General features: G+C 49.0%; 7 protein-coding genes across 7 annotated transcripts; 2 read left to right on the top strand and 5 right to left on the bottom strand.

Annotated features, from left to right (window-relative positions):
- Window positions 1-371: 371 nt before the first annotated feature.
- Window positions 372-2,029, bottom strand: FSUBG_4796 (uncharacterized protein; the record flags this gene model as incomplete). Its single annotated transcript, XM_036682822.1, has 3 exons — window positions 372-611; window positions 659-1,470; window positions 1,531-2,029. The coding sequence occupies 3 exons, from the start codon at window positions 2,027-2,029 to the stop codon at window positions 372-374; spliced, it is 1,551 nt and encodes a 516-aa protein (XP_036539718.1).
- Window positions 2,030-2,497: 468 nt separating this feature from the next.
- FSUBG_4795 (flavo nadh-dependent oxidoreductase) lies at window positions 2,498-3,886 on the top strand (the record flags this gene model as incomplete). The annotated part of the gene is made up of 5 exons (XM_036682821.1): window positions 2,498-2,926; window positions 2,973-3,091; window positions 3,154-3,183; window positions 3,231-3,711; window positions 3,758-3,886. 5 exons carry the CDS (start codon window positions 2,498-2,500, stop codon window positions 3,884-3,886), a joined length of 1,188 nt encoding a protein of 395 aa, XP_036539717.1.
- A 245-nt stretch (window positions 3,887-4,131) lies between these two features.
- Window positions 4,132-5,103, bottom strand: FSUBG_4794 (alpha-L-arabinofuranosidase precursor; the record flags this gene model as incomplete). The annotated part of the gene is made up of 1 exon (XM_036682820.1): window positions 4,132-5,103. The coding sequence occupies one exon, from the start codon at window positions 5,101-5,103 to the stop codon at window positions 4,132-4,134; it is 972 nt and encodes a 323-aa protein (XP_036539716.1).
- Window positions 5,104-6,944: 1,841 nt separating this feature from the next.
- FSUBG_4793 (uncharacterized protein) lies at window positions 6,945-7,889 on the bottom strand (the record flags this gene model as incomplete). The annotated part of the gene is made up of 1 exon (XM_036682819.1): window positions 6,945-7,889. One exon carries the CDS (start codon window positions 7,887-7,889, stop codon window positions 6,945-6,947), a length of 945 nt encoding a protein of 314 aa, XP_036539715.1.
- A 1,335-nt stretch (window positions 7,890-9,224) lies between these two features.
- FSUBG_4792 (histidine kinase) lies at window positions 9,225-12,244 on the bottom strand (the record flags this gene model as incomplete). Its single annotated transcript, XM_036682818.1, has 2 exons — window positions 9,225-11,672; window positions 11,822-12,244. 2 exons carry the CDS (start codon window positions 12,242-12,244, stop codon window positions 9,225-9,227), a joined length of 2,871 nt encoding a protein of 956 aa, XP_036539714.1.
- Window positions 12,245-12,693: 449 nt separating this feature from the next.
- Window positions 12,694-15,006, bottom strand: FSUBG_4791 (laccase precursor; the record flags this gene model as incomplete). The annotated part of the gene is made up of 9 exons (XM_036682817.1): window positions 12,694-12,876; window positions 12,939-12,973; window positions 13,031-14,029; window positions 14,078-14,212; window positions 14,262-14,279; window positions 14,326-14,386; window positions 14,433-14,554; window positions 14,610-14,727; window positions 14,776-15,006. The coding sequence occupies 9 exons, from the start codon at window positions 15,004-15,006 to the stop codon at window positions 12,694-12,696; spliced, it is 1,902 nt and encodes a 633-aa protein (XP_036539713.1).
- Window positions 15,007-16,017: 1,011 nt separating this feature from the next.
- On the top strand, window positions 16,018-20,154 carry FSUBG_4790 (alpha-glucosidase 2; the record flags this gene model as incomplete). The annotated part of the gene is made up of 19 exons (XM_036682816.1): window positions 16,018-16,283; window positions 16,331-16,484; window positions 16,530-16,610; window positions 16,656-16,911; window positions 16,959-17,022; window positions 17,071-17,268; window positions 17,317-17,384; window positions 17,441-17,529; window positions 17,586-17,782; window positions 17,828-18,059; window positions 18,109-18,208; window positions 18,265-18,310; window positions 18,358-18,711; window positions 18,772-18,826; window positions 18,872-19,060; window positions 19,109-19,442; window positions 19,489-19,592; window positions 19,642-19,773; window positions 19,825-20,154. 19 exons carry the CDS (start codon window positions 16,018-16,020, stop codon window positions 20,152-20,154), a joined length of 3,249 nt encoding a protein of 1,082 aa, XP_036539712.1.
- Window positions 20,155-20,417: the final 263 nt, after the last annotated feature.

Genomic DNA, 20,417 nt, shown 5'->3' with positions numbered 1-20,417 from the left:
TGCTACGTATTTCAGCGATCCTTCTCAAGGTAAGCAGTTCTGAAGCCGGTCACCATCGGTGGCCGCTCCATGCTAAGATGTTTAGGGTGACTATGTTGTCACAGGCTCTTGTCAACTATAAACACAAATGGTGGGTAGGCTCGGTCTTATAATGAAACGTGGATCGCTAAGACTTCTGTATCACACACTCTTAGCCGAGGTAAATCCAGCAGCATTTGATCTTCAAGAGTAGCTTGAAAGGAGGGAAGTATATAGAAGTTCAATATGGCTAAGTAAATCTACAGGAAAATGCCAGACCAAGGGTCTGTGGGGATCACTGTGGCCTATAAGGTTAAGCTTTAGGCTGCGAATACAGATAATAAATTGGTAGGTCAGAAACTCTGAGGCTGGTTGAATATGTCAAAGTCGGTATATCGGCCCTGTTGCAAGAGCTCATCCGTCCTTGTCGTAAAATCTTCCGACTCGATGTCCAATGTTTGTGGCATGATGGGCAAATCCCTCTTCATTAGTCCAAGAGAATGTTCGAGCAAGAACCTAACCATCCATCCATCCAATTTGTGACTTTCCGTCGACAAAAGACAAAGCTTTTGGAACGTCATCAGTCTATTTATCTACAATATGTCAGTATCATGTATAGCGTGGCAGAGCTTGTGCTTACCATGGCTTCCGTGGCTGGCCAGTACTGTCCAAGTTCAATCAGCGCCTCGAAATTCGTGTTCAATTCCTGTCGCGCTTTTGGAATATCCTCTGGTTCTCCTAACAAAATCGTATGCAGAAGAACAGCCGACGCCACGGTTGTCATGTGTCCAACAGTCGGGTAGTTCTGCTGACATCCAGTCATCTGTCGGGAGGTGTGTAACAGACTGCTGAAAGACGAAGCATGTGATTTGCACAGCGCGACGTGATCTTGTTGCCCTATGTATGATTGCTCTTTGGTCTCGAGGGAGTTGAAGTATACCAGTGCGGAGAGGTGGTAGAATACGAGGTGAAGACCAATGAAATGTCCTCCAAGGTCGTTTTGTTGGTAGCTGTAGATATTCTGGATCGTCATCTGCATATTTCCTGGCAGGCTGGCCTTCCATGATTCGAGCTTCTGGCCGATGAGTTTGATAGCATCACATTTGACCTTCGGTGCCATATCTCCCTTGGCCATAGCGCGGTTCACGCCTTGGATTTGACCAAAGTGTTGGATAAGGGTCACCATATGTGCAAATATGCCCGGAGTTCGATTCGAATTTTGATGCAACGATGAATGGCCGAGGCATTTGAAGGACGTTTCATCAATGGGCAGAGGAGATGAATCAGGGCATTGGGGATTGTCCAAGTGCCGGGGTATTCCAAGACCAGAAGAGCACCAACGATCGAGTATATAAAGCGACCACCAAATTCTAAGAGCCGTCTCACTCTCAATACTTGGGTTATCCGCCGAGAAGTTGAGTTGAAGAACCTCAGCCATACCAATCGCAATTCCTGCAACGCATCAGTAAGACTCACAGCTTATACATTTATATCAGTAACAAATGAACTCACGGAGAAATAACGTCTCTGAAGAAGTATGGCAGTTCCCAGCGCTAAGAAGTGACAAAAGAATACACGTCTGCACATTCTCAATACAAACATTCTCAAGATCTGCCTGCACCAGCCTCTTCGCCTCTTTTGTCAACGGACTCTCCAAGGCGCGATGATCAGTCTTGGTTGAGAACTTTGAGCCTGTAGCACATATAGAGTAGAGCAAGGCATCTCCAATTTCTTTATCGCGAACTTGTCTCCGAAGCGTCTCTGGATGGAAAATACTATGGGCCCGGCCGTCAAGATGCGTCAGATAAGACTCCACAAACTCAATAGCCAACTCATCGGTCAGCTCTAGGACAGATTTGTGATTTTGTTTGGGTGCAGATGTGGTTTGTGAGATGACGTGCGAGGAGCAGGCTAGGTTCTTGCGCTGACAGGTATTGCACGGCGAATCGATCGTCCGCTTTACACACCGCCTCTTGGCCTCACGGCAATGGTGACAAGATGTTGCTTTCATCGCTGAATTGATTGATAATGTCTTTTTGCGGAATCAAATGGTTGAGATTGGGTAGTTGAGAGGATGATAGGGATTATTAATGATGAGCCAATCGCATGTTTGGGTGCCCGAATGTCTCCGGACAGGCTGCGGCCCCGCTTGCGGAGTGTTGAGGTTGTGATTCGTCAGGGATTTGGGAGTCGAGGACGTTTGAGCTCGGAGTTTGAGCACTGCTAAGTATAAAGTACCTTGTCTCTGATATCTGTAGCGCAAGTACTTATCATCTAACATGGAATATACTCAGTTTATATCAATCCTAGTCATAAAAGACCATACTGCACTCAAGACAATACCAGAAAAGAGAATCTGAAGTATTTAAAGTCTCTGTTTTCTCTCGTGGACTGATATTGTACTTGGTTCAGCAGTAGTCACTTCAATTATCCCAAGCATTACTTCAAACCTATCTATATCAGCACATTCCACTCCATCATGGCAAACCTTCTCGAACCAATCACCATAGGCGGCAGAGTCCCTCTCAGAAACCGTATCGTCATGGGTTCAATCACTCGTAACCGCTGCATAGACGATAACAAACCTGGCCCAGCCCAGATAAAGTACTACGTCGATAGAGCCAAGTATGGCGCGGGTCTCATCGTCACCGAAGGCACTTTCGTCGATTGGACTGGCTGTTACTGGAAACACGCTCCTTTCATGGTCACCCAAGAGCATGCAGATGCCTGGCGAAAGGTGACTGACGCTGTACATGATGTTAGTGGAAAGATCTTCTTTCAGGCGTGGCATGCTGGGAGGTGTCAGCATGATCAGCTGCCTATTATGAAAGATAGAGGTGCCAAGGTTCTGGCTCCTTCTGCTATCAAAGCTCAGGGTGGGAAATATCGAGGATTGCCTGGGATGCCTGTAGGTTTGTTCTGAGTTTGATGAATCGAGGCTGATTAAGAGATAGGGGCATACGGACAACATCGAGGCCATTACACATGTTCACGCTGTTATTGATACTTACAGGCGAAGCTGTGAGCTAGCTAAATCAGCTGGCTTTGATGGAGTTGAGCTTCTTGCTCAAGGGTAAGTTGTAGCATATGACATACCCGCTAAACTTCTGAACTAGTTACTAACTCACATCAAAGCGGCTATCTGCCTCAACAATTTCTCAGCAGGTCAGTCATGCCAATAACTTCATATCTCCCGAGTGCTAATTATTTAGCCGTGCAAATCACCGTATGGATGAGTATGGTGGTTCAGTCGAGAACAGATGCCGCTTCACCCTCGAACTCGTCGATGCAATCGCCGCCGTCTTCAATGGGCCCGAGTATATCTGCGTCAAGATTAACCCTACAGACCATCTCAACGATTCTATCGTTAGCTTTGATGAGATGAAAGAAACTTATACGTATCTCATCACCGAGCTTGTTAAACGAAAGGTCGGTATTATTAATCTCGGCCGTCGTGGTGCCGAAACGTCCCCTGGTTCAGGGGAATTCTTTGGACCTCTCCCTCGGCCTGAAGGCTACCCTCTGCCTCCTGGTTATGATCCAGTTCTTGATTTTGGAGAGCTCGTCAAGTTTCCTGGTAGTTCGACTTTGCTCATGGCCAATCATGATTATACTGTTGAAGCGGCTGATGCTCTTGTTGAGGCGGACAAACTCGACATGATTACGTTTGCGAGAGCTTTCATCTGGAATCCGGTGAGTAGTACAAAGTCGAATTATCCAAAGCTAACTAATTGAAAAGGATCTTGTTCCTCGTATCACTCACGGAATACCTCTGGCCGAGAATAGTAGAGACCCTTGGGTTTTTTATGGGCTGGAAGAGACGCCAGACGATGGTTACAATGATTGGCCAGTTGCCTCAACCGCATAGACGTCACTAGACTTTTCACGCAATACCAGCCAGGGACAGATATATGAGCAATATGTGCATTGTTCCATTCAAATGAATGTGACTTGATAATATACGAGCAGATAACTATGTACAGATGAATGAGTGTCATGGATGAATCACCATGATAATCCCATTTGCAACGCAAAACTGGGTGTCCAGCATCCACGTCCGTGCAAAACCCAGAAGAAAGAGAAGCAGTGCTAGCACCTTTTTTCTCAATCCGCTTATTTCTTGATGGTGAGCAGACCAGGGCGGTAAGGAAGATCGTTGTACTCGCCACCAACGCTGGGGTTGCGGCCCTGGTAGAGGAGCTGGAGGTTGCAAGGGTCGACGGGGAAGGTCTGGTCGTTGCTGGTTCGGATCAGCTCTCCGTGGCTGATGTCGTTGGTCCAGGTAGCACCACTGTTGGCCTTGCCGGCGAAGGGGTTGGACTCGGTACCGGCGTTGACGGTCCAGGTGCCATCGAGGCTGTTGGCGGTGAAAGAGCGGAAGTAACGGCCGTTCTTGCCCTTGGCCTCAACTATCATGAGGTACTTGTTAAGTCCCTGGAGGGAGTAGACCTGCACGGCCTCGAAGAGGTTGTCCTCAGTGTCCTGGAGGATGATCTGGGAGCTGCTGCCGAAGCTGCCAGGGAAGTTGCCAATGGGCATGCTAGAACGGTAGATGCGGCCGTTGTCGCCGGCGAAGAACAGGTACATGTTCTTGCTGTCACCAATGACAGTCTGGTCAATGGGGCCGAAGGGGGCGTTGGCAATCTCGCCGGTGAAGAGAGGCTGAGCAGCAGACCAGCCGTTGGGGTTGGTAGGGTTGCTAGAGGTCCTGTAGGAGAACTTGGTAGGACCCCACTGGTGCGCGAGGATCCAGATGTTCTTGGGCTTGAAGAAGAACAGAGTAGGGGCGACTGCGGTAGAGCTCATGGCGGTCTGGGTGGCGGAACCGAGCTGGTTGAGGTTGGAGACGGGGCTGAAGGCCATGGAGCCCCAGCTGGTGCCGAAGACGGTGGCATAGACAAGCTGGCCGCCGTTGTAGGGGGCGACGGTGAAGTCCTTGAGGGACTTCCAGCCGTTCTTGGGCTGGGCTAGGGCACCGCTTGAGGTCCATTTGTAGGAGGTGGGGAGCTGGCACTGGGCTGCGACATCGCCGACAGAGGCGAGAAGCAGCAGACCCGTGGAGACCAGGCTGAGATCGTACTTCATGGTGATATCAGGATGATGAGATGAGAGGTGGAGAGGTGGAGGTTGTGATGATACAAGAGAAGAAAAGACTGATCGACGAGGAGGAAGTCAGTATATTATATATGAAAATAGTAGATGGACTCTGCATGGCGAGATGGCCCTTAATTTGTATGGGGATCATTCGTTGCTGGGGAATAATCGAGCTGGCATTGGAGGAGAAAATATCGTGTATCCACTGGAATACAACAATACAACCCAGTCTTGTTCTAGATCATCCGAACAATGACCCAAACAAGGATCGATCGAGGGGTGCTGAACGAGTCTGAACGAGCGTGCTTCCTTTTGGAACCACGGAGACGGATCCGAGTGTTTCTGCTTTGGGGTTAGCTGGATCGGGGGCCCAGGTACATTTGGCTTACGCTAATTTAACCAGAAGGGAAAAGTACCTACCTACCTTGGCTCCCCTCTGCCTGTTGCGAGTCAGCTCTACCGTGCATGCGTTTGCCTGAAGCTGAAGCAGTGACGAACACACTAGATGCATGTTTACGTAGATTCGTTTCGAGAGTATAAACTTTCTTGTTCGTTGGGTCAACGGTAGACACGGCATGTTTCTCGGCTTCACCAAATCGATTTGCCAAGCTGAATCATAGTGGGTTTCATCTTGGCAGGCCTGGTTTCAGCCTCCACTTTGTCATTCCCGCGGGATACGAGAAAATAAGCCAGGCCTGACCACCACATGATGTCCGTTCCCAAATGGACTGATGCAGTCATTACTATACACAGTCTAGTTCACGATGCCATGTGGCGAGTGAAGTGTGTATGCACCCCAGGGAAAGAATGCAGCAGGATATTGGCGCACCTATAGAATTGCACCGTTCATCGGTAAATCTAGTCAACACCCCAGATTCGTCCCTGAAAGAAAAACAACCCCGGCACGGCAAAGGACTGCAACTTCATTAGGCTAAAACGTATCGCGGTGAACGATTGTCATATATTACTAGCGTGCCAGTAGAATTTAACTACTGCTATGTTGTTTCACACGCAGCGTGTTATTCCGCCTATCAGACCTAACCTAGTAATTAACAGTTTAAATTTCACATTTGTATTTTAGCCAGATTTGGTGTAAGCGGGCGAATTAAACTATTGCGAGTCGCGGGAATAGAAACTACAGAATGCGGGGGGATGAAGAATGCGGAGTGCATACAGCCGTGTAAGTCGAAGATATCACGAAGTTCAAGTGTTGCTGATGATGATGATGGGAGATTTTTTGGCGGTGAGTGAGGGAGGGGGAGGGGGATTGAGCATGATGAACTTTTGAATAAGGCTGAATGTTTTTCCACGGGACTCGGCTTCTTTCATGTTTGATGTTAAATGTCAAGGCGAGAACAAAGTGGGTTTGTCATGTCATAGCGTGATGGACATCCCCTTGAAACGCCAAGTAATATCCGTTTCCTGGATCCGATAAGATAGGGAGACCAAAAGGGGGAATCGAGGCGAGCTGTGGTGCTACTCACTGATAAGATAAACTAATGAAGTCATTAGAGCTTACCCTATACGTCGAGAATATCTTAAGTATACAATAATTAGCACACTGCACTGGCACAACTTTAATGTTAATAGATAATATAGCTCTGAGTAATGTTTAAAGGCTATATTAAGCTTTCATCAAGAGTTAAATCTTGTACTTCTAGCAAGTAAGGTCTCTAAAGGTGTTGAACTCCTAGCCCTTCCTCTAAATATAAGGCCATCGTTGAAAATAATGTATCATTTGCTTACTCACTATAAATCGTCGACAAAACCGTACAGGATTGAAAGAAGTGTATTTCTAGGACACATGTCTAATATACCTCTATTCTAGCACTCTACGCATTTGGCATATGATCCTTCATCCAATTCTCCTTTTCTAACCGCAACGATCTCTGCCCCCATTTAATAGTAGCCCACGCCCCAATCGCTCCCCAAACCGACGGAACCGCCCATCCCAGCGTATATCCAACCTCAACCGGCAACACCCACGCCAACACGATCAAAACAATGCCCACAACCGACCCAGTAATCGCCCAAGCCCAGAGCATCTCAACAAGCATCCTTCTAAACCTCGGCGACGCGTTGTACCGCGCCATGGCAGCCTCTCTATACTCCTTCCCGCCACCTCCATCGCAAGCCGTAATATCCTCCATGATCGTGAACGTGAGGGGCGGGTACTTATCGCCGATGACGTGGGAGCTTAGACGGTGAAGGCCAAGCCTCCAGCCGAGATGATACGCTGTCCCCGTCCAGATCATGTATGTTGTTACCATTAGTATACCGACCGGCATGATGATGCTCAGACCCCTCATCATCGGTGGATCGGGGATGCTGAACCCAATCATAAGCGCCGTCATGACAAAGTACGGTGGCCCGAGAACAAGATGCACCGTATCGAAGCTCCATCGTCCCGCGCCGTTGAGAGGCCGATAAGTATCGCGCTTCAACGCAAGCCGCAAACCACGAAGACCATACTCTCCACCCGATATAAACCCAAACATGGCCGTTATGATAGCAAACATGGCGCCCGGTCGTAAATCGGTGAGATTAGAGATTGTGAAGTAAAAGATAATCGGGATGAGTGTGCATTCCGTCAAGATGAGGAACCAGAATAGAAAGATCATGAGTTTGTGCTCATGGAGGTTATACGGTAGTGGCGGCGGACCGCGCGCGATAGGATCAGGCTGTTCATTTTTGCTCGGCATAGACGGCGTGCTCGGAGCAGAAGAAAGCGTTATATTCTCCGTCCCCGCCACGTTATTCGAAGCAGTCGTGGCCATTGTGAGAAGAAAACGGCGTGCATAAGCTTAAAAATAAGCTTATTTTACAAGAAGACGAAAAGCAGCGTTAAATCACTCAGGAGGGGCATTCAGTCTGTTTTATTCTAGTGGTTATGGCGTACGTCAGTGGCAAAAAGGTTAGTGAATAGACGAGTGCGTCAGAACGGGCTTGGTATTTGGAGGATGGAGCGGGTGATGATGCTATTTTTGCTTGGCGTGAGCGCTGAAGGATGCAATGCCAAGGGAGGAGAAAACAAGATTGGTTGTTGGGGAGGCTTGGTTGGTGTTGGTGTTGGTGATAGGAGATTTAAATCCGGGGATGTAACGTCGAATGTGAGAGAATTGGATCGATGATGATTGCTTTGAGTCTTCGCTTTCGGTTTTGCTCCAGTGTTTCGTACTCGCTCTTGAGATACCTACGGAGAGTGATGAAGTGTTTGCCATTGTGGGATGATCTTCAACTTTACAGCGGGTGGTGTTCGAAGCCATCGCGTAGAGGCTACCCACAAAGCCAGAATAGGGTCTTGAATGCCACCGCAATGATTGTAGTGAAGAATGACAAGATATGATACCGATAACGCATCATTGGCACACGTAACTACCGGCGCTGATCTACACTATCACCAGCATCTTATTACCGACCCGGACGTCCGTAGGCCAAGGATGACAATCAGGCCATTCCTCCGCATATCCCGGGCCGCAGTCGCATCACGAGCGACTCTCTCTTCGGACCTATTTTAGCATGTCAAGTGGATGTAATAAAACTTAGGACCTCTATTATAGGTGAGAAAAAGACTTAGATAAACTTAGGTGAATTTAGTACAATTTATTAGAGAATCTTAGACCAAATACTTTTAGCACCTCGATTTAACATCAGAAGTCTTCTTGCACCCAGGGCATGTCTATCTGGACTGACCCACGGGAGAGCCATCTCATACTATACTCGTACCAGAAGACTAGGTATAACGCCGAATACAACACTACTCCGTAAAGACATACAATAACGCCGCCCGAACGCGAGATCGGTAAGACCGAAAGTTTATTCTTTCGCGAGCTCGAATGCGATGCTATAGGTGGAGGAACAACTACGCGGCCTCTCTACACCGACATGTGGATAATGTCAGCGCAGAGTTGTCTTCGGAATGAATTATCCATCGAGTGAGGACATGCCTAACGATGTAATCTAAGTGCGACAGAGATCGCCTAATTCAACACCGCATCGTGAACACATCAGACATAATGAACTCGCTATATCTCCGAGTCAAAGCAAAACATGGGTATTCGTGTACTCTTCTAACCTAACTCCCCCTCAGAAGTCCAGTCCCTCGTCCTCTTCTAGCTCGTCACCAGATCCGGGAAATACCTCTTAAGACTACTATCCAGCATCCGTATCCCCACCGGCTTGACGAGATAATTATCCGCACCCGCCTTGCTCGCCGCCTCCCTGTCCGTCTGGCTATCCTGCCCCGTCACAATAAACAGCACTGCCTTGCTCGTCTTCTCCAGCGCCCTGATCTGCCGCGTAGCGCTAATCCCGTCGCACACCGGCATCTGGAGATCCATGAGGATGAGGTCGATGGGCGACGACGTCTGCTGCTTCTTGAACAGCTCGACTGCCTGGTGCCCGTCTATGGCGCTTAGGTAGGGAAGCCCGCGCTTCTTGCAGTACATTTCTAGGATGCGGAGGTTCACTGCGTTGTCGTCGACGATGAGGGTCATGGGCTTTGAGGTTGCGGGAGGGATGAGCGGGCGGATAGGGAGGTCTATTGTTGCTGCTTCGATTTGGGATACGGCTTTCGCGACGGAGTCGTTTAGAAGTGCTTCGGTTGTTCGTACAGCGACTGATGAGCCGGTGACGGAATCGTAGCCTTCGTCTGACGTGGACTTTTGATCGCTCTCGGTTGTTGGGTCGGGAGGTGAGAGGAGGGATTTTGGATCTTCGAGGGGTGCGGGAGATGGCTGTGGGGATGTTCTTGTTGATGTGCGTAGTCGTGCTAGTAGTTCATCTGCTTTCTGGAGTGCAGAGTCGAGTGCAGACGACGAGAAAGGTCCGTCGACGAAGACGATATTGGTACATGATTCGGGAACGTCTGGTTCATCCGAGTTGGTGACCAGACAGATAGCAACCTGTCCCTTCGGTATTGTTGAATGATATTTCTCTCGTTCGGTCGGATCGCGTACATAGTCAATGATATTGAGACAATTTTGCGGGTCGTTCGATGATGTAAAGCCGTTTCGGGCCAGGTATTTCGTTAGGTTCGAGGATAAGTGCGCGTTGGGTGAATCGGATGGAAGGTACCGGTAACTCAATGGCAAGTGTTTGAGCTGCAAGGTTGTTGTTTCGGTGGGAGGAGTACTAGAAGGACGAATGTCACGGAATGTCGCGCGAAAGTGAGAACCGCGATCGACTTGAGACGACACCAATTCGACCGAGCCGTGAAGCAGTGCTGAGAACTTGGTCGCAAGGGTCAAGCCAAGCCCAGCGCCAGTCGAGTGCTCGCCCACCTTCTCGTACAAATCGAAAATTCGACCTTGATCCTCAGCAGGAATACCGCAGCCTGTATCTTCAACATCTACTACGAGAGTTTTTGTATCTTGTGTATAGGACTGTGTGACGGTCACTACTCCTTCGGTCGTGTTTTGCAAAGCGTTTACGATCAGAGGAAGTATACTGTCTCGGAAGAGGTTGATGTCGATTCGAAGGCCTTTGCTTTCGGAATTAAGGTTGTGATGGAAGAAGACGGGGGCTCGTGTGCGTGTGTCCCTGAAGGTAAAGTCGGCCAATGCCTTGACGAGTGATGTTTCCATAGTCTCGATGCTGTGGGTAGCATATTGTCGCTCGGAAGCAGCGATATCAGCCCAGCGGTTGAGGGTGATCATATTGTTGACGGTAGACATGAGCTCTCTACCCGCTGTAGAGATTGTGTCGAGGTAGATAGACGACTTTCCCAGCTCAGCAAGCGGCTTCATTATAGCCTCCACGCCAGGCTTCAACGTTGAACTTCCAGGCACTGTCAAGGCCCTTAGATCCTCCGTCAATAGCTCTGCGGCGCCGAGGATACCGTGGATTGGGGTTCGGAGCTGGTGCGATACACCGCGAAGGAACTTCTCTTTGGCTCGCATTACTTCTGTGAGGAGACGTTTCTGCCATCGCTGGGTGAGCATGGTAGCGCAGGTGTGCACAAACCAGGAGTCGACGTCGTCAAATATTCTGCGGAAATCCTTTGTCGCGACGACGAGGACCGATGGACCGAGTTTCGTTTCGCATTGTGCTGAGATGAAGCGTACTACTCGATCTTTCGGTGGCTCGTCGAAATTGGAGTTGGCGATGAAATCCTCGATGTATTCGTCATCCTCCCACAATCCGTGCTTTAAATCTGAGGTCGTCGCGGGGTAGGGGACCGTCGATTGATCGGTGCCTGTAGACTGCAAACTAATTGACTCGTCGGGGAAGGCTTGTCGGAGTACTCGGAGAATAGGTTCTTGGACATCTTCGCCGTCAGGTTCTTGTTGGACTGCTGCGATGAGCTCGACAAATCGGTGACGTTCTCGTTGGCGTCGTGCGCGTGCACATTGTATTATATCGTGAACGATCCAGTCGGCTAATCGAGCTAGTGCAAGCTGCTGTGTCTTGGATAACGGATCTCGACCTGTCGCTGACGCTACACATAGCGAGCCCAGTCCGACGCATTCACCTGACTCGTGCTGCATCCGGAGCGGGACACCGGCATATGCGACGAGTCCACCGTGTTCGACGTATGGCGATTCGCGAAATCTCCAGTCCTGGAGCATGTTTGGTAATAGGAAGACATTCTATCGAGGCTTAGCGGAGGGCGTCAGCGAGGCAGTGGTGGCTATACTCCAGGCGGTTGAGTAACGGTATGTGCGCAGAGGGTTTCACCACGGGGAAGAATAGCAAGTTGAAGGCCTACCGTGGCCAGACGAATGTAAACATTGACGTCCAGCACACCAACAACAGCATACTCCCAGCCCGACGACTCTTGCGCAAGACATGCCTTCTCCTGCAGACCCGCGAGGAGTTCAGGCTCGTTGTCTAAATCCCTCGCATAATACCAGAGCATAGACAGCCTCAGCCTTTCATTCTTTGCCAAACGCGATCGAACATATTTCGAAGACGACGCATACTGCGCTTCCGGCGGTATCGATGACGGGTCGCACGGATCTGGCTTCGGAGGGTAGAAGGACGAATGGTCGTCGGAAGTCCACGGCTCTATCGGGACCTTGAAGTTGTTGGCATCGAAGATGGGGCCGATCGCCTTTGGACGCGGAGGGAGGGAGTGTTTATCGACAGTTGAAGAGAGAAGCGCGACATCTGCCTTGGGGAAGAAATGCATTTAGTGATGATTGTCTAGGAGCTGAATTTGGCGAGGCATGGGAGGAGCAACTTTTAGGGCAAGGATCGTCAAAAAATTAGAATGTTAGAGGAACTGAATTGAATTGAAACTGAATTGAATTTGATGGAGATGGAAAAGAGAGGGAGGGGCTCGTGACCCAAAATTTACTGAACGCAGGCGGGAATGACAGACATTTCCAGGGGCTGACAGATATGGATGTCGTCATAATTGTTCATGCCGAGACAAGCGCTATTAAAACCGTTTTAATTCTTCAATTCCTTGGATCAAAAGACGCTTTCTTTGGTAGAGTTTATGCACTCGATTCAACTAAAGAACCCCCGCTCAAAATGATAGGTACCCTGAAACCAAACCTGCAGTGCCCTCCCTCATTCCTCAAAAGTCATGGGTCATTTTTGCTAGCCCGCTGATCTTCTGCCACTATACGGGTACTAGATACCAGAATCATCCTGAGTCGCGTTATTGTGCTTGTTAAACATGGTATAATACGCAGCCCAGTTCGCGCACGTCTCGGAGTATGTAGGTAGGATGCCCGAGTTTTTAAACATGGGTCCAATCACTTTAGGGGACTCAATGAATTGAAGCGCCAGGCCTCCCGATGCGTGGAAGGCGATCTGAGGGGGGAGCATTAGTTCCGAGGATCGAGATCGAGATCGAGGATTTAGGCGAAACTTACATGACAGTGCATGAGCCAAACACCAGGGTTGTTGACTAGAAAGTGTTAGTCTAGCCCCCCATAGATCACTAAAAAAAAAAGGGATTGCTTACTTTGGAAGGCGATGATAATGTAGCCATCGACGGGGAGGAGTACAACATCCCGACGAGGAGGATTGTCCAGCTGAAGAGTAAAGTTTTTCGGATCAAACTCTTTGTTTCCAGAATCGAGAAGAACAAAGTCATGTCCGTGAACGTGAATGGGATGCGCGACGGGTGCTTGCGTCTTGTATACCTTGCGATGACCCTTTGTCGTAGAATTATGAATCGACTCTGTGAACTTGCCCTCGATGAGAAAAGCAACCCACGTTCCATTCTTGTAGTCAAGAGTCACGGGTTCATACCCAACAGGAAATTGAGGGTTATCCCATCCCTTCTCAGAAGCAATCTTGACGAGACTCAGACTTGGTTCAGCCCAGTCAAGATAGAAGGAAGAATTGGCGAGGACCCATTTGTGCATCATGGAGTCTTTCTTGAATTCATTGGGATATCCGACGAGATGTACCTTGAACGAGTTCTTGATGTAGTCATCGTTGTGCTGTGTGATGTTGCGCTTCACAATGGGCTTGAGCTTCTTACTAGGCTCGTCTTGACACCCGTAGCAGATGTTGTCCTCTTTTGGGGGAGGTGTCCAAGGGATAGACTTGGAAGTAGCGTCATAGCGGATGATGCCAAGATTAGACCTCGCACCACCATTTTGACAATCGCGAGCGTGCATCCAAAAGTTGACGTTTCTGCTATTCTTCCCCTTGACAGCTGTTGCATTGACGATGATGTCGTAGCGTTGACCAATGGCTATGTTGATCAGATCTGTCTCATAGGGCTCAATGGGGACAAAGTCAGTGGCCACGACCCAGAATTTATGGTTGTCAATCCAAAAGGTTGTGTGTGTTGAAGCAGCAGTGTTGACGAGACTCATTTTGTAAGTCTTGTTTGGTTCGAAGTGGAATGATGTGAGTTTGGAGTCACCCTTGCAGTTCTTGTCTAGAGAGGGACAGCAGTAGTATTTGCCGTTACCGTTCATGAGCATGCTGTCTGGAGCCGGAGGGCGGCCTATTGTCTGTTAGCACCTGTGGGATTCTGTTGGGAGAGGAGAAGTACCTAGATATTCGAGTTGGACTTGGGAGAAGGTGGTTTTATGAAAGTTATCTGTGATGAGAACTGGACCAAGATCAACATCGTAGTTCATGCTAGTCGGCCCATTGATCTTAAGAGCACCTGCCAGTCCGTCGGCATCTAACCTAGTGTTAGTAGGAAATGGTGATATAAGACCTTGGATACTAACACTGTAGACTGAAGTGGCCTGAGAATGTTAGAAATTGTCGAATATTTGAGGACATGCGACTTACTGTGATACCACGACGTTCCATATTGTGTAGCTCTCCAACTGTAAGTGAAGTTCTCCCCAGGCTACTTTGATCAGTACACGAGTTAGATGGTAGATGGTGATACTTACAGGAATTGGGCACTCTGTCACTCCTGACACGCCGTCCATCCAGTTGGTGTTCAGCTGACGGATACCATGCCAATGGATGGAAGTGCCGTTGAAGTTGGTCAATTGGTTCACGACGGTGATTTCTTGCAAACGTTAGACAAGATAAGGATGAAAGAGCACAAAAGTAACACGACTTACGAAAAGTATCTCCCCAGTTTCCCTCAAGAGTCGGTCCAGGATACGTGCCATTGAACAACATCCGATCAACCCAGTATCCATCAGGTGCAATCCTTTCATTAGTAACGTACAAAAGAAACTGCACCCTTCAGTACCGGTCTCACAAGGCAAAAGAAGAATCACTTACCTTCCGAACTACACCCTTAGGGATGACCTCCTCATAGTCTGTATGAATGTCAAAGTCAGTTGACCAACAACTTCTGTTCGTAGGTGAGTTGCAAGCTCCATCGATAGACTTGGCATCAAAAGCATCAACAAGAGAAAGATCTTGGACTGGAGAGTATGTATGAGAGAATTTGGTTTGGTCTGTGAAACGGTGAATGAAGAGAAACTGTGTGAGTCTCTTCCAGAAACCCATCTTGAAAGATACTCGGATGGTAAAAGAGAGAAGAGGAGAGGGTAGGAATGACAGCTGGAAAGAAATGGAGGGTTACGCGGACCCCGATGGAGAAGAGATATTGATATAAACGCCCAACACAGTCTCTCCTCAGACCAGCGCATACCCCCCAAACAGTTCACGATAAGCAATCCTGCAGCGGCTGAAAAAAAGCCATGAACTAAAATGTAAAAACCCGCATGGTGGCGTACAAGAGTACGAGCGAAGTCATCGTCAACACGCACGTTATCCGCACAAACTCATTCGTCAATGCAACCCCCAACGTCGTAATATTTGCATCGGTCTAGACGCGAGCTTTTCCTACCGGCATATGTGTAGCATCGAACTAAGGAATTAGAAGAGCGCTGAAATGCAGGATTTCAATAATGCGATGCAGAGGGTAAGCCGAGCATGCAGCTGAGAGCGGGGAAACACCAAAACACGATGCTGGAGTGATAAGACGATGATAAGAGGATACGATTTTGAGTCTCTGGGCTAATTTAGTAGAGAGCCGATTGATTAGGCATGTCTCAGTTCTCCACGCTACAAGTTCGCATCGATAGTCTTGAAACTATCGACCTAAAGCGGACGGACCGCTACCCAAATGGTTCTGGCACGATTGGCGGGGGAGCTGATTGGGCGAGCAAGTAGCCTCGCTGGGCGTCGTGCAGTTTTTGCGGGATAATTTATTGAGTGGTTAGGGAGGTTTGATACGACTTCGTGTAGAGGAAGGAAGGGTTGTGCAGATTGCTGACCGGTCTTGGCCGGGAGGATGCGGGTGAGATGCGTGGCTGGATGAGGTTGTATCGGTGGGCTAAGATGCGAGACGGCGTGGATTTGGGGTATGACAATGATATGATATTCTTTTACTTAGGTCCGCTCACTCAGTGTGAGCTTGGAACTGCCGATGTTGTGTTCTAGAGGAAGGATTGAGGTATTAAAGGGCCAGTCCTCATCTTGACTCTAAATCACGGTTCACTAAGCATCGCCATCATGGCTACTCCCACGGACCCCCTCAACTTTATCCCCGCAGACATATTCTTCCCTACCGTTGCAAACTTCACCAAACCCTCTGAGATCCTCACCGTTGAATCAACCACATCAACATCCCCCAGCGACCCTCTTCGCTATGCTGCTCACATCACTCTGAAGGGTGAGCCCAACACTCACTGTCTAGTCCAGTTTGCATCGCCGCAGATCTGGAGAGTCAGGTACAATCCAAAGTACACTGCCGTGTCGGATTATGATGATTTCAACTCGTGAGTCCCCTTGTGAGTTTGTTAGGGCTTGGTGCTGATGAGAGCAGGCGCACTATCGTGAGAGATACCTTCTCGAGCTTGGTAGATGATCTTCAGCAGGAGTATAAAGACTCCGAGGCTTGGAACTCGCCTATTGCTAAGGAGGGATGGTTTTGGAAGACAACTTTTGAGCAGAAAGCTCCAGACCATTGGGTCCTTACAGTATGTCTACCAGCACCGTATGCTACTACCATCTAACTTTATTAGACCGTTGAGTACGAGACCAAGGAATCCACTGGTGTTACAAATACAGCTCTTCACTTCTTCGCATCCCCATTCCGCATTGTCGTAAGTACCATCCCCTCACTTAAGCCACTACGCTCACACATTTAGGCGACGAGAAAACTCAAGCCTCTCGACGCAGACCCAGCGTTTTTGAAGACCGTGGGTATCGACACTGTGTCTGAGTACGAGGAGATCATCTGGCAGACTACAGAGGAGACTTTCTCGTATCAAGGTAATCCAAGCATCGGCGCTGTGAACAATGTCGTTCTCAATATCAAGAAGCCTGGACCAGCAGCGTATCTTGGCTTTGGAGAACAGGGTGGGCGAACTGTTATCAAGAAGCCCACTTACCTCAACTTCTTCTGTAAGTTCAACCGTTATGCTTTGATTGGGTGGCCACTGATGAATCAGGTTATGACAACTTCAACTACTCCAAAGTCTATGGTCTTGGAGCCCTGGATACTCGAGAGCCGCTGTAAGTATCGTTTACAGTACGGCGATCGCATTCTAACCGAGGAGATAGGTACCACTCTACACCTTTCTTTCTGGAGATGAACGGCACTCCGGATCGGAAGAATGTCACAGGTGTCATGGTGGACAACTACTCTCAAGTTGCCATTGACCTTGGAAAGAATGATTCGCACACCATCAGTATTGCTACACGCTTCAACACCTTTGACGCATGGATTCTCACGGCCGACGATGTGCCAAGGATGATTTGGTGAGTATCCATGCGATTGGAGGAGCAGCCTTTGCTGACTGCTACAAGGCAATACACCTCCATTGTCGGACGACCTAAGCTCAAGCCTCGTTTCATTCTGGGACATCACCAAGCATGTGAGTTGCATGAAACATAGCACCTCTCCGTAGAAATCACCTACTAACAAATCAAGGCTACGGTTACTCCAACGAAGTCACTGTGAACAACGTCGTACAACGGTACAGAAATTCCGATATCCCATTGGATGGGATGCATCTCGATGTCGACTTTCAGGCACGTCCACGCTTGAATTAGATGAGCCTGACTAACAGTACCAGGATAAATACCGTACCTTTACCAGCAGCGACTATGGCTTCCCCAACGTAGGAGCTTTCCTGAACGGTCTCAAGGCAAAGGGCGTCAAGAGCTGCACCAACATCACCCCCATCCTCACCATTCGTCCCTCAAACCAAGGTCCCTACAAAACACTGGACAGCTTCTGGGATGTGAACGACAAGAAGAATCCAGAGACCAAGTAAGTTTCAGCGGCCTCTCAGATGATAATGGCTAACAAGTGTAGTCTTCTGGTCGCTGATAAGCGATATCTGGACGGTCTGCCAAACAACCAACCTCTTTGCTGGCGCTACGACGGCGGTCTGCAGAACCTTGACCCCAATAACGTTAACCAGCGTGAGAGATTTGCAGACTACATCGGCGCTCCTGACTATAGAGATGACTACAACTTTTCTGAGAATTATAACAGTGGATATCCCTTCCATGGCGGTGTCAGCTATGGCACTAACCTCGGAACTGTAAGTCCTTTCGTCTCAAGGCATGACAGTAGCGGACTAACATGGACAGCCCGGATTCTATCCTGATCTGAACAGAAAAGCTGCGAGGAAGAAGTGGGGAGAGCAGTATCAGTACCTCTTTGACAACGGTCTCGAATTCGTCTGGCAAGGTAAGACGCCCTACATGAAATAGTTATCTATCAACTCAAGCTGACACCTTTAACAGACATGACAACTCCCGCTGCCGCGAAATGCTACGGCGATTCTCTCGGGTATATCCCCTCCCCCCTCCATCACCCAGTCCTTCTAACAAGACCAGTTTCCCCTCCCGTCTCCTCATGACAGACGACTCCTACACCAACCCCCCCAAGACCAAAACCGCCATCGAGCTCTGGAGCCTGTACTCCTACAACCTCCACAAAGCAACGTACCACGGTCTCAACAATCTCAAGGGCCGCGAGAACAAACGCAACTTCATCATCGGTCGCGGAAGCCAGACCGGCATGCACCGCTACGCTGGGCTGTGGACCGGCGATAACGGTAGCTCGTGGGACTTTTTCAGAATCTCTGTTGCGCAGGTTCTTGCGCTGGGGTACAGCGGTTTGAGTATCGCGGGTGTGGATATGGGTGGTTTCACGGCGGATCCGGCTAACAAGCTGCCGAATCCGAGGTGGTGTGATCCCGAGTTGTTGATTAGATGGTAGGCGGGGGCGTTTTTGCTGCCGTGGTATAGGAATCATTATTTGCAGCATCCGGAGGCGAGTTCGGGAGGTTGCAAAGCTTTTCAGGTAAGATTGGCCTGAGATGTACTGGCGAGATACTGACAAGAATAGGAACCCTGGGCTTATGACGATATCCTACATAACTTCCCTGGTCCTCTTCCCCCTGACCAGGCTGCACTGTATCGCTCCGTTGTGCCTGTTTGTAGGTACTACGTGCAGCTTCGATACTCGCTCCTTCAAGTCCTGTACGACTACATGTTTGCCAACCTGATCAACGGTCTACCAGTCGCACGTGCAATGGTAAGCTTCCATCTCCGTGCCACATGATTACTCTACTGACACATCTAGCTTGTCACGGATCCCTTTGACACAAGTCTGTTCAACTCCAACCAGGGATTTATCGATAACCAGTACCTTCTGGGCCATAACATCCTGGTTTGTCCTCAGGTTGAGGAAAAGGCAGGACGTCGCGATGTCTATCTTCCAAACTCGGACAAATGGTATCCCTCCAACCTTCGGGTCAACAACCAAGGTTTTGGACCGGATCCGATTCTCAAACATGCTGCTGTATTGCAGAAAGCAGCTCCTGGTGGCAAGATCGTGGACTATGATTGCCATATCCCTGATGCCGTCGCCGCTCCGGAGCAGGTAGCCTACGTTACTCCTGTGTATATCAGAGGAGGTGAGTAGAAACGTCTGGCGACATGAGGCAAGCTGACAGTGTGAAGGTGCTATCATTCCCCAACTTGATGTTCGTCAGTGGGTGAAGGAGGGCGATCTGAACCCGCCGACCATTCATGTATACCCAGGTGGCAAGACTACTGAGCCTACTGTAAGTACTAGCCAGACTCTCAAACATCTTACGCTAAGTGTTCTTACAGTCATACTCGATGTATCTGGATGACGGTGTCAGCCGAGACAGTGCACCCATCGAGCTGCCCCAGCACAAATACAAAGATGCAGCACTATACACCAAAGCAAAGGGTATCTACCGCGAAGTCAAGATCACCCAGGTACATCTCACTCACCTCTATATTCTCGAACATGTACTAACAGAGTTATAGGAAACCACCAAGACAAACCGTAAAATCACCATTCGGCACCAATGGGACGGCTACGATGCCAAAGCAACCGTCGGCGATACCTACAACTTCGCCGTGTGGACTGTCCAAGCAACTGCACCGCCTGAGTCACAGATTAATGTTGATTTTGAGGATGAAAATGGCATGACTGTTATTGATTCTGGATTGACGTCGACTTACATCGCAGGTCGTGGTGTTTTGACGGTTAGTGTACCGGTGCATCTTGTGCCGTCGCTCAAGACACCTCAGAATTATACGCAGGGCTCTTTTGCGGATCGGTATCTGGCTATTAATGTCAGTGGGTTGCCTTGAGAATGGCATGGGATATTGGATGGGGACACTCTCTTTGCCATTGATTTGTTGTCGTGATTCATAATTGACCATTAGTCAGATTGGAATACTATCACACTACTTGCGGACTATCCGCGGAGGGGCAAGATAAGCTGCGAAGTGTTAGCGTTAAAGTAGTGCCAGGTACCGTCTTGGGTTCAAGAGGACCTTGACGTAAACCACGTTCTTCTGATCAGAGATGATACTACCTTAGCCCCAGCTGGGGGCTTATAATTAAGCTTGTA

Source organism: Fusarium subglutinans (assembly GCF_013396075.1).
Source record: "Fusarium subglutinans strain NRRL 66333 chromosome Unknown NRRL66333_c0000043, whole genome shotgun sequence".
In the NCBI taxonomy this organism is placed as follows: Eukaryota; Fungi; Ascomycota; class Sordariomycetes; order Hypocreales; family Nectriaceae; genus Fusarium; species Fusarium subglutinans.
This window is presented reverse-complemented; position numbering and strand designations above follow the sequence as displayed.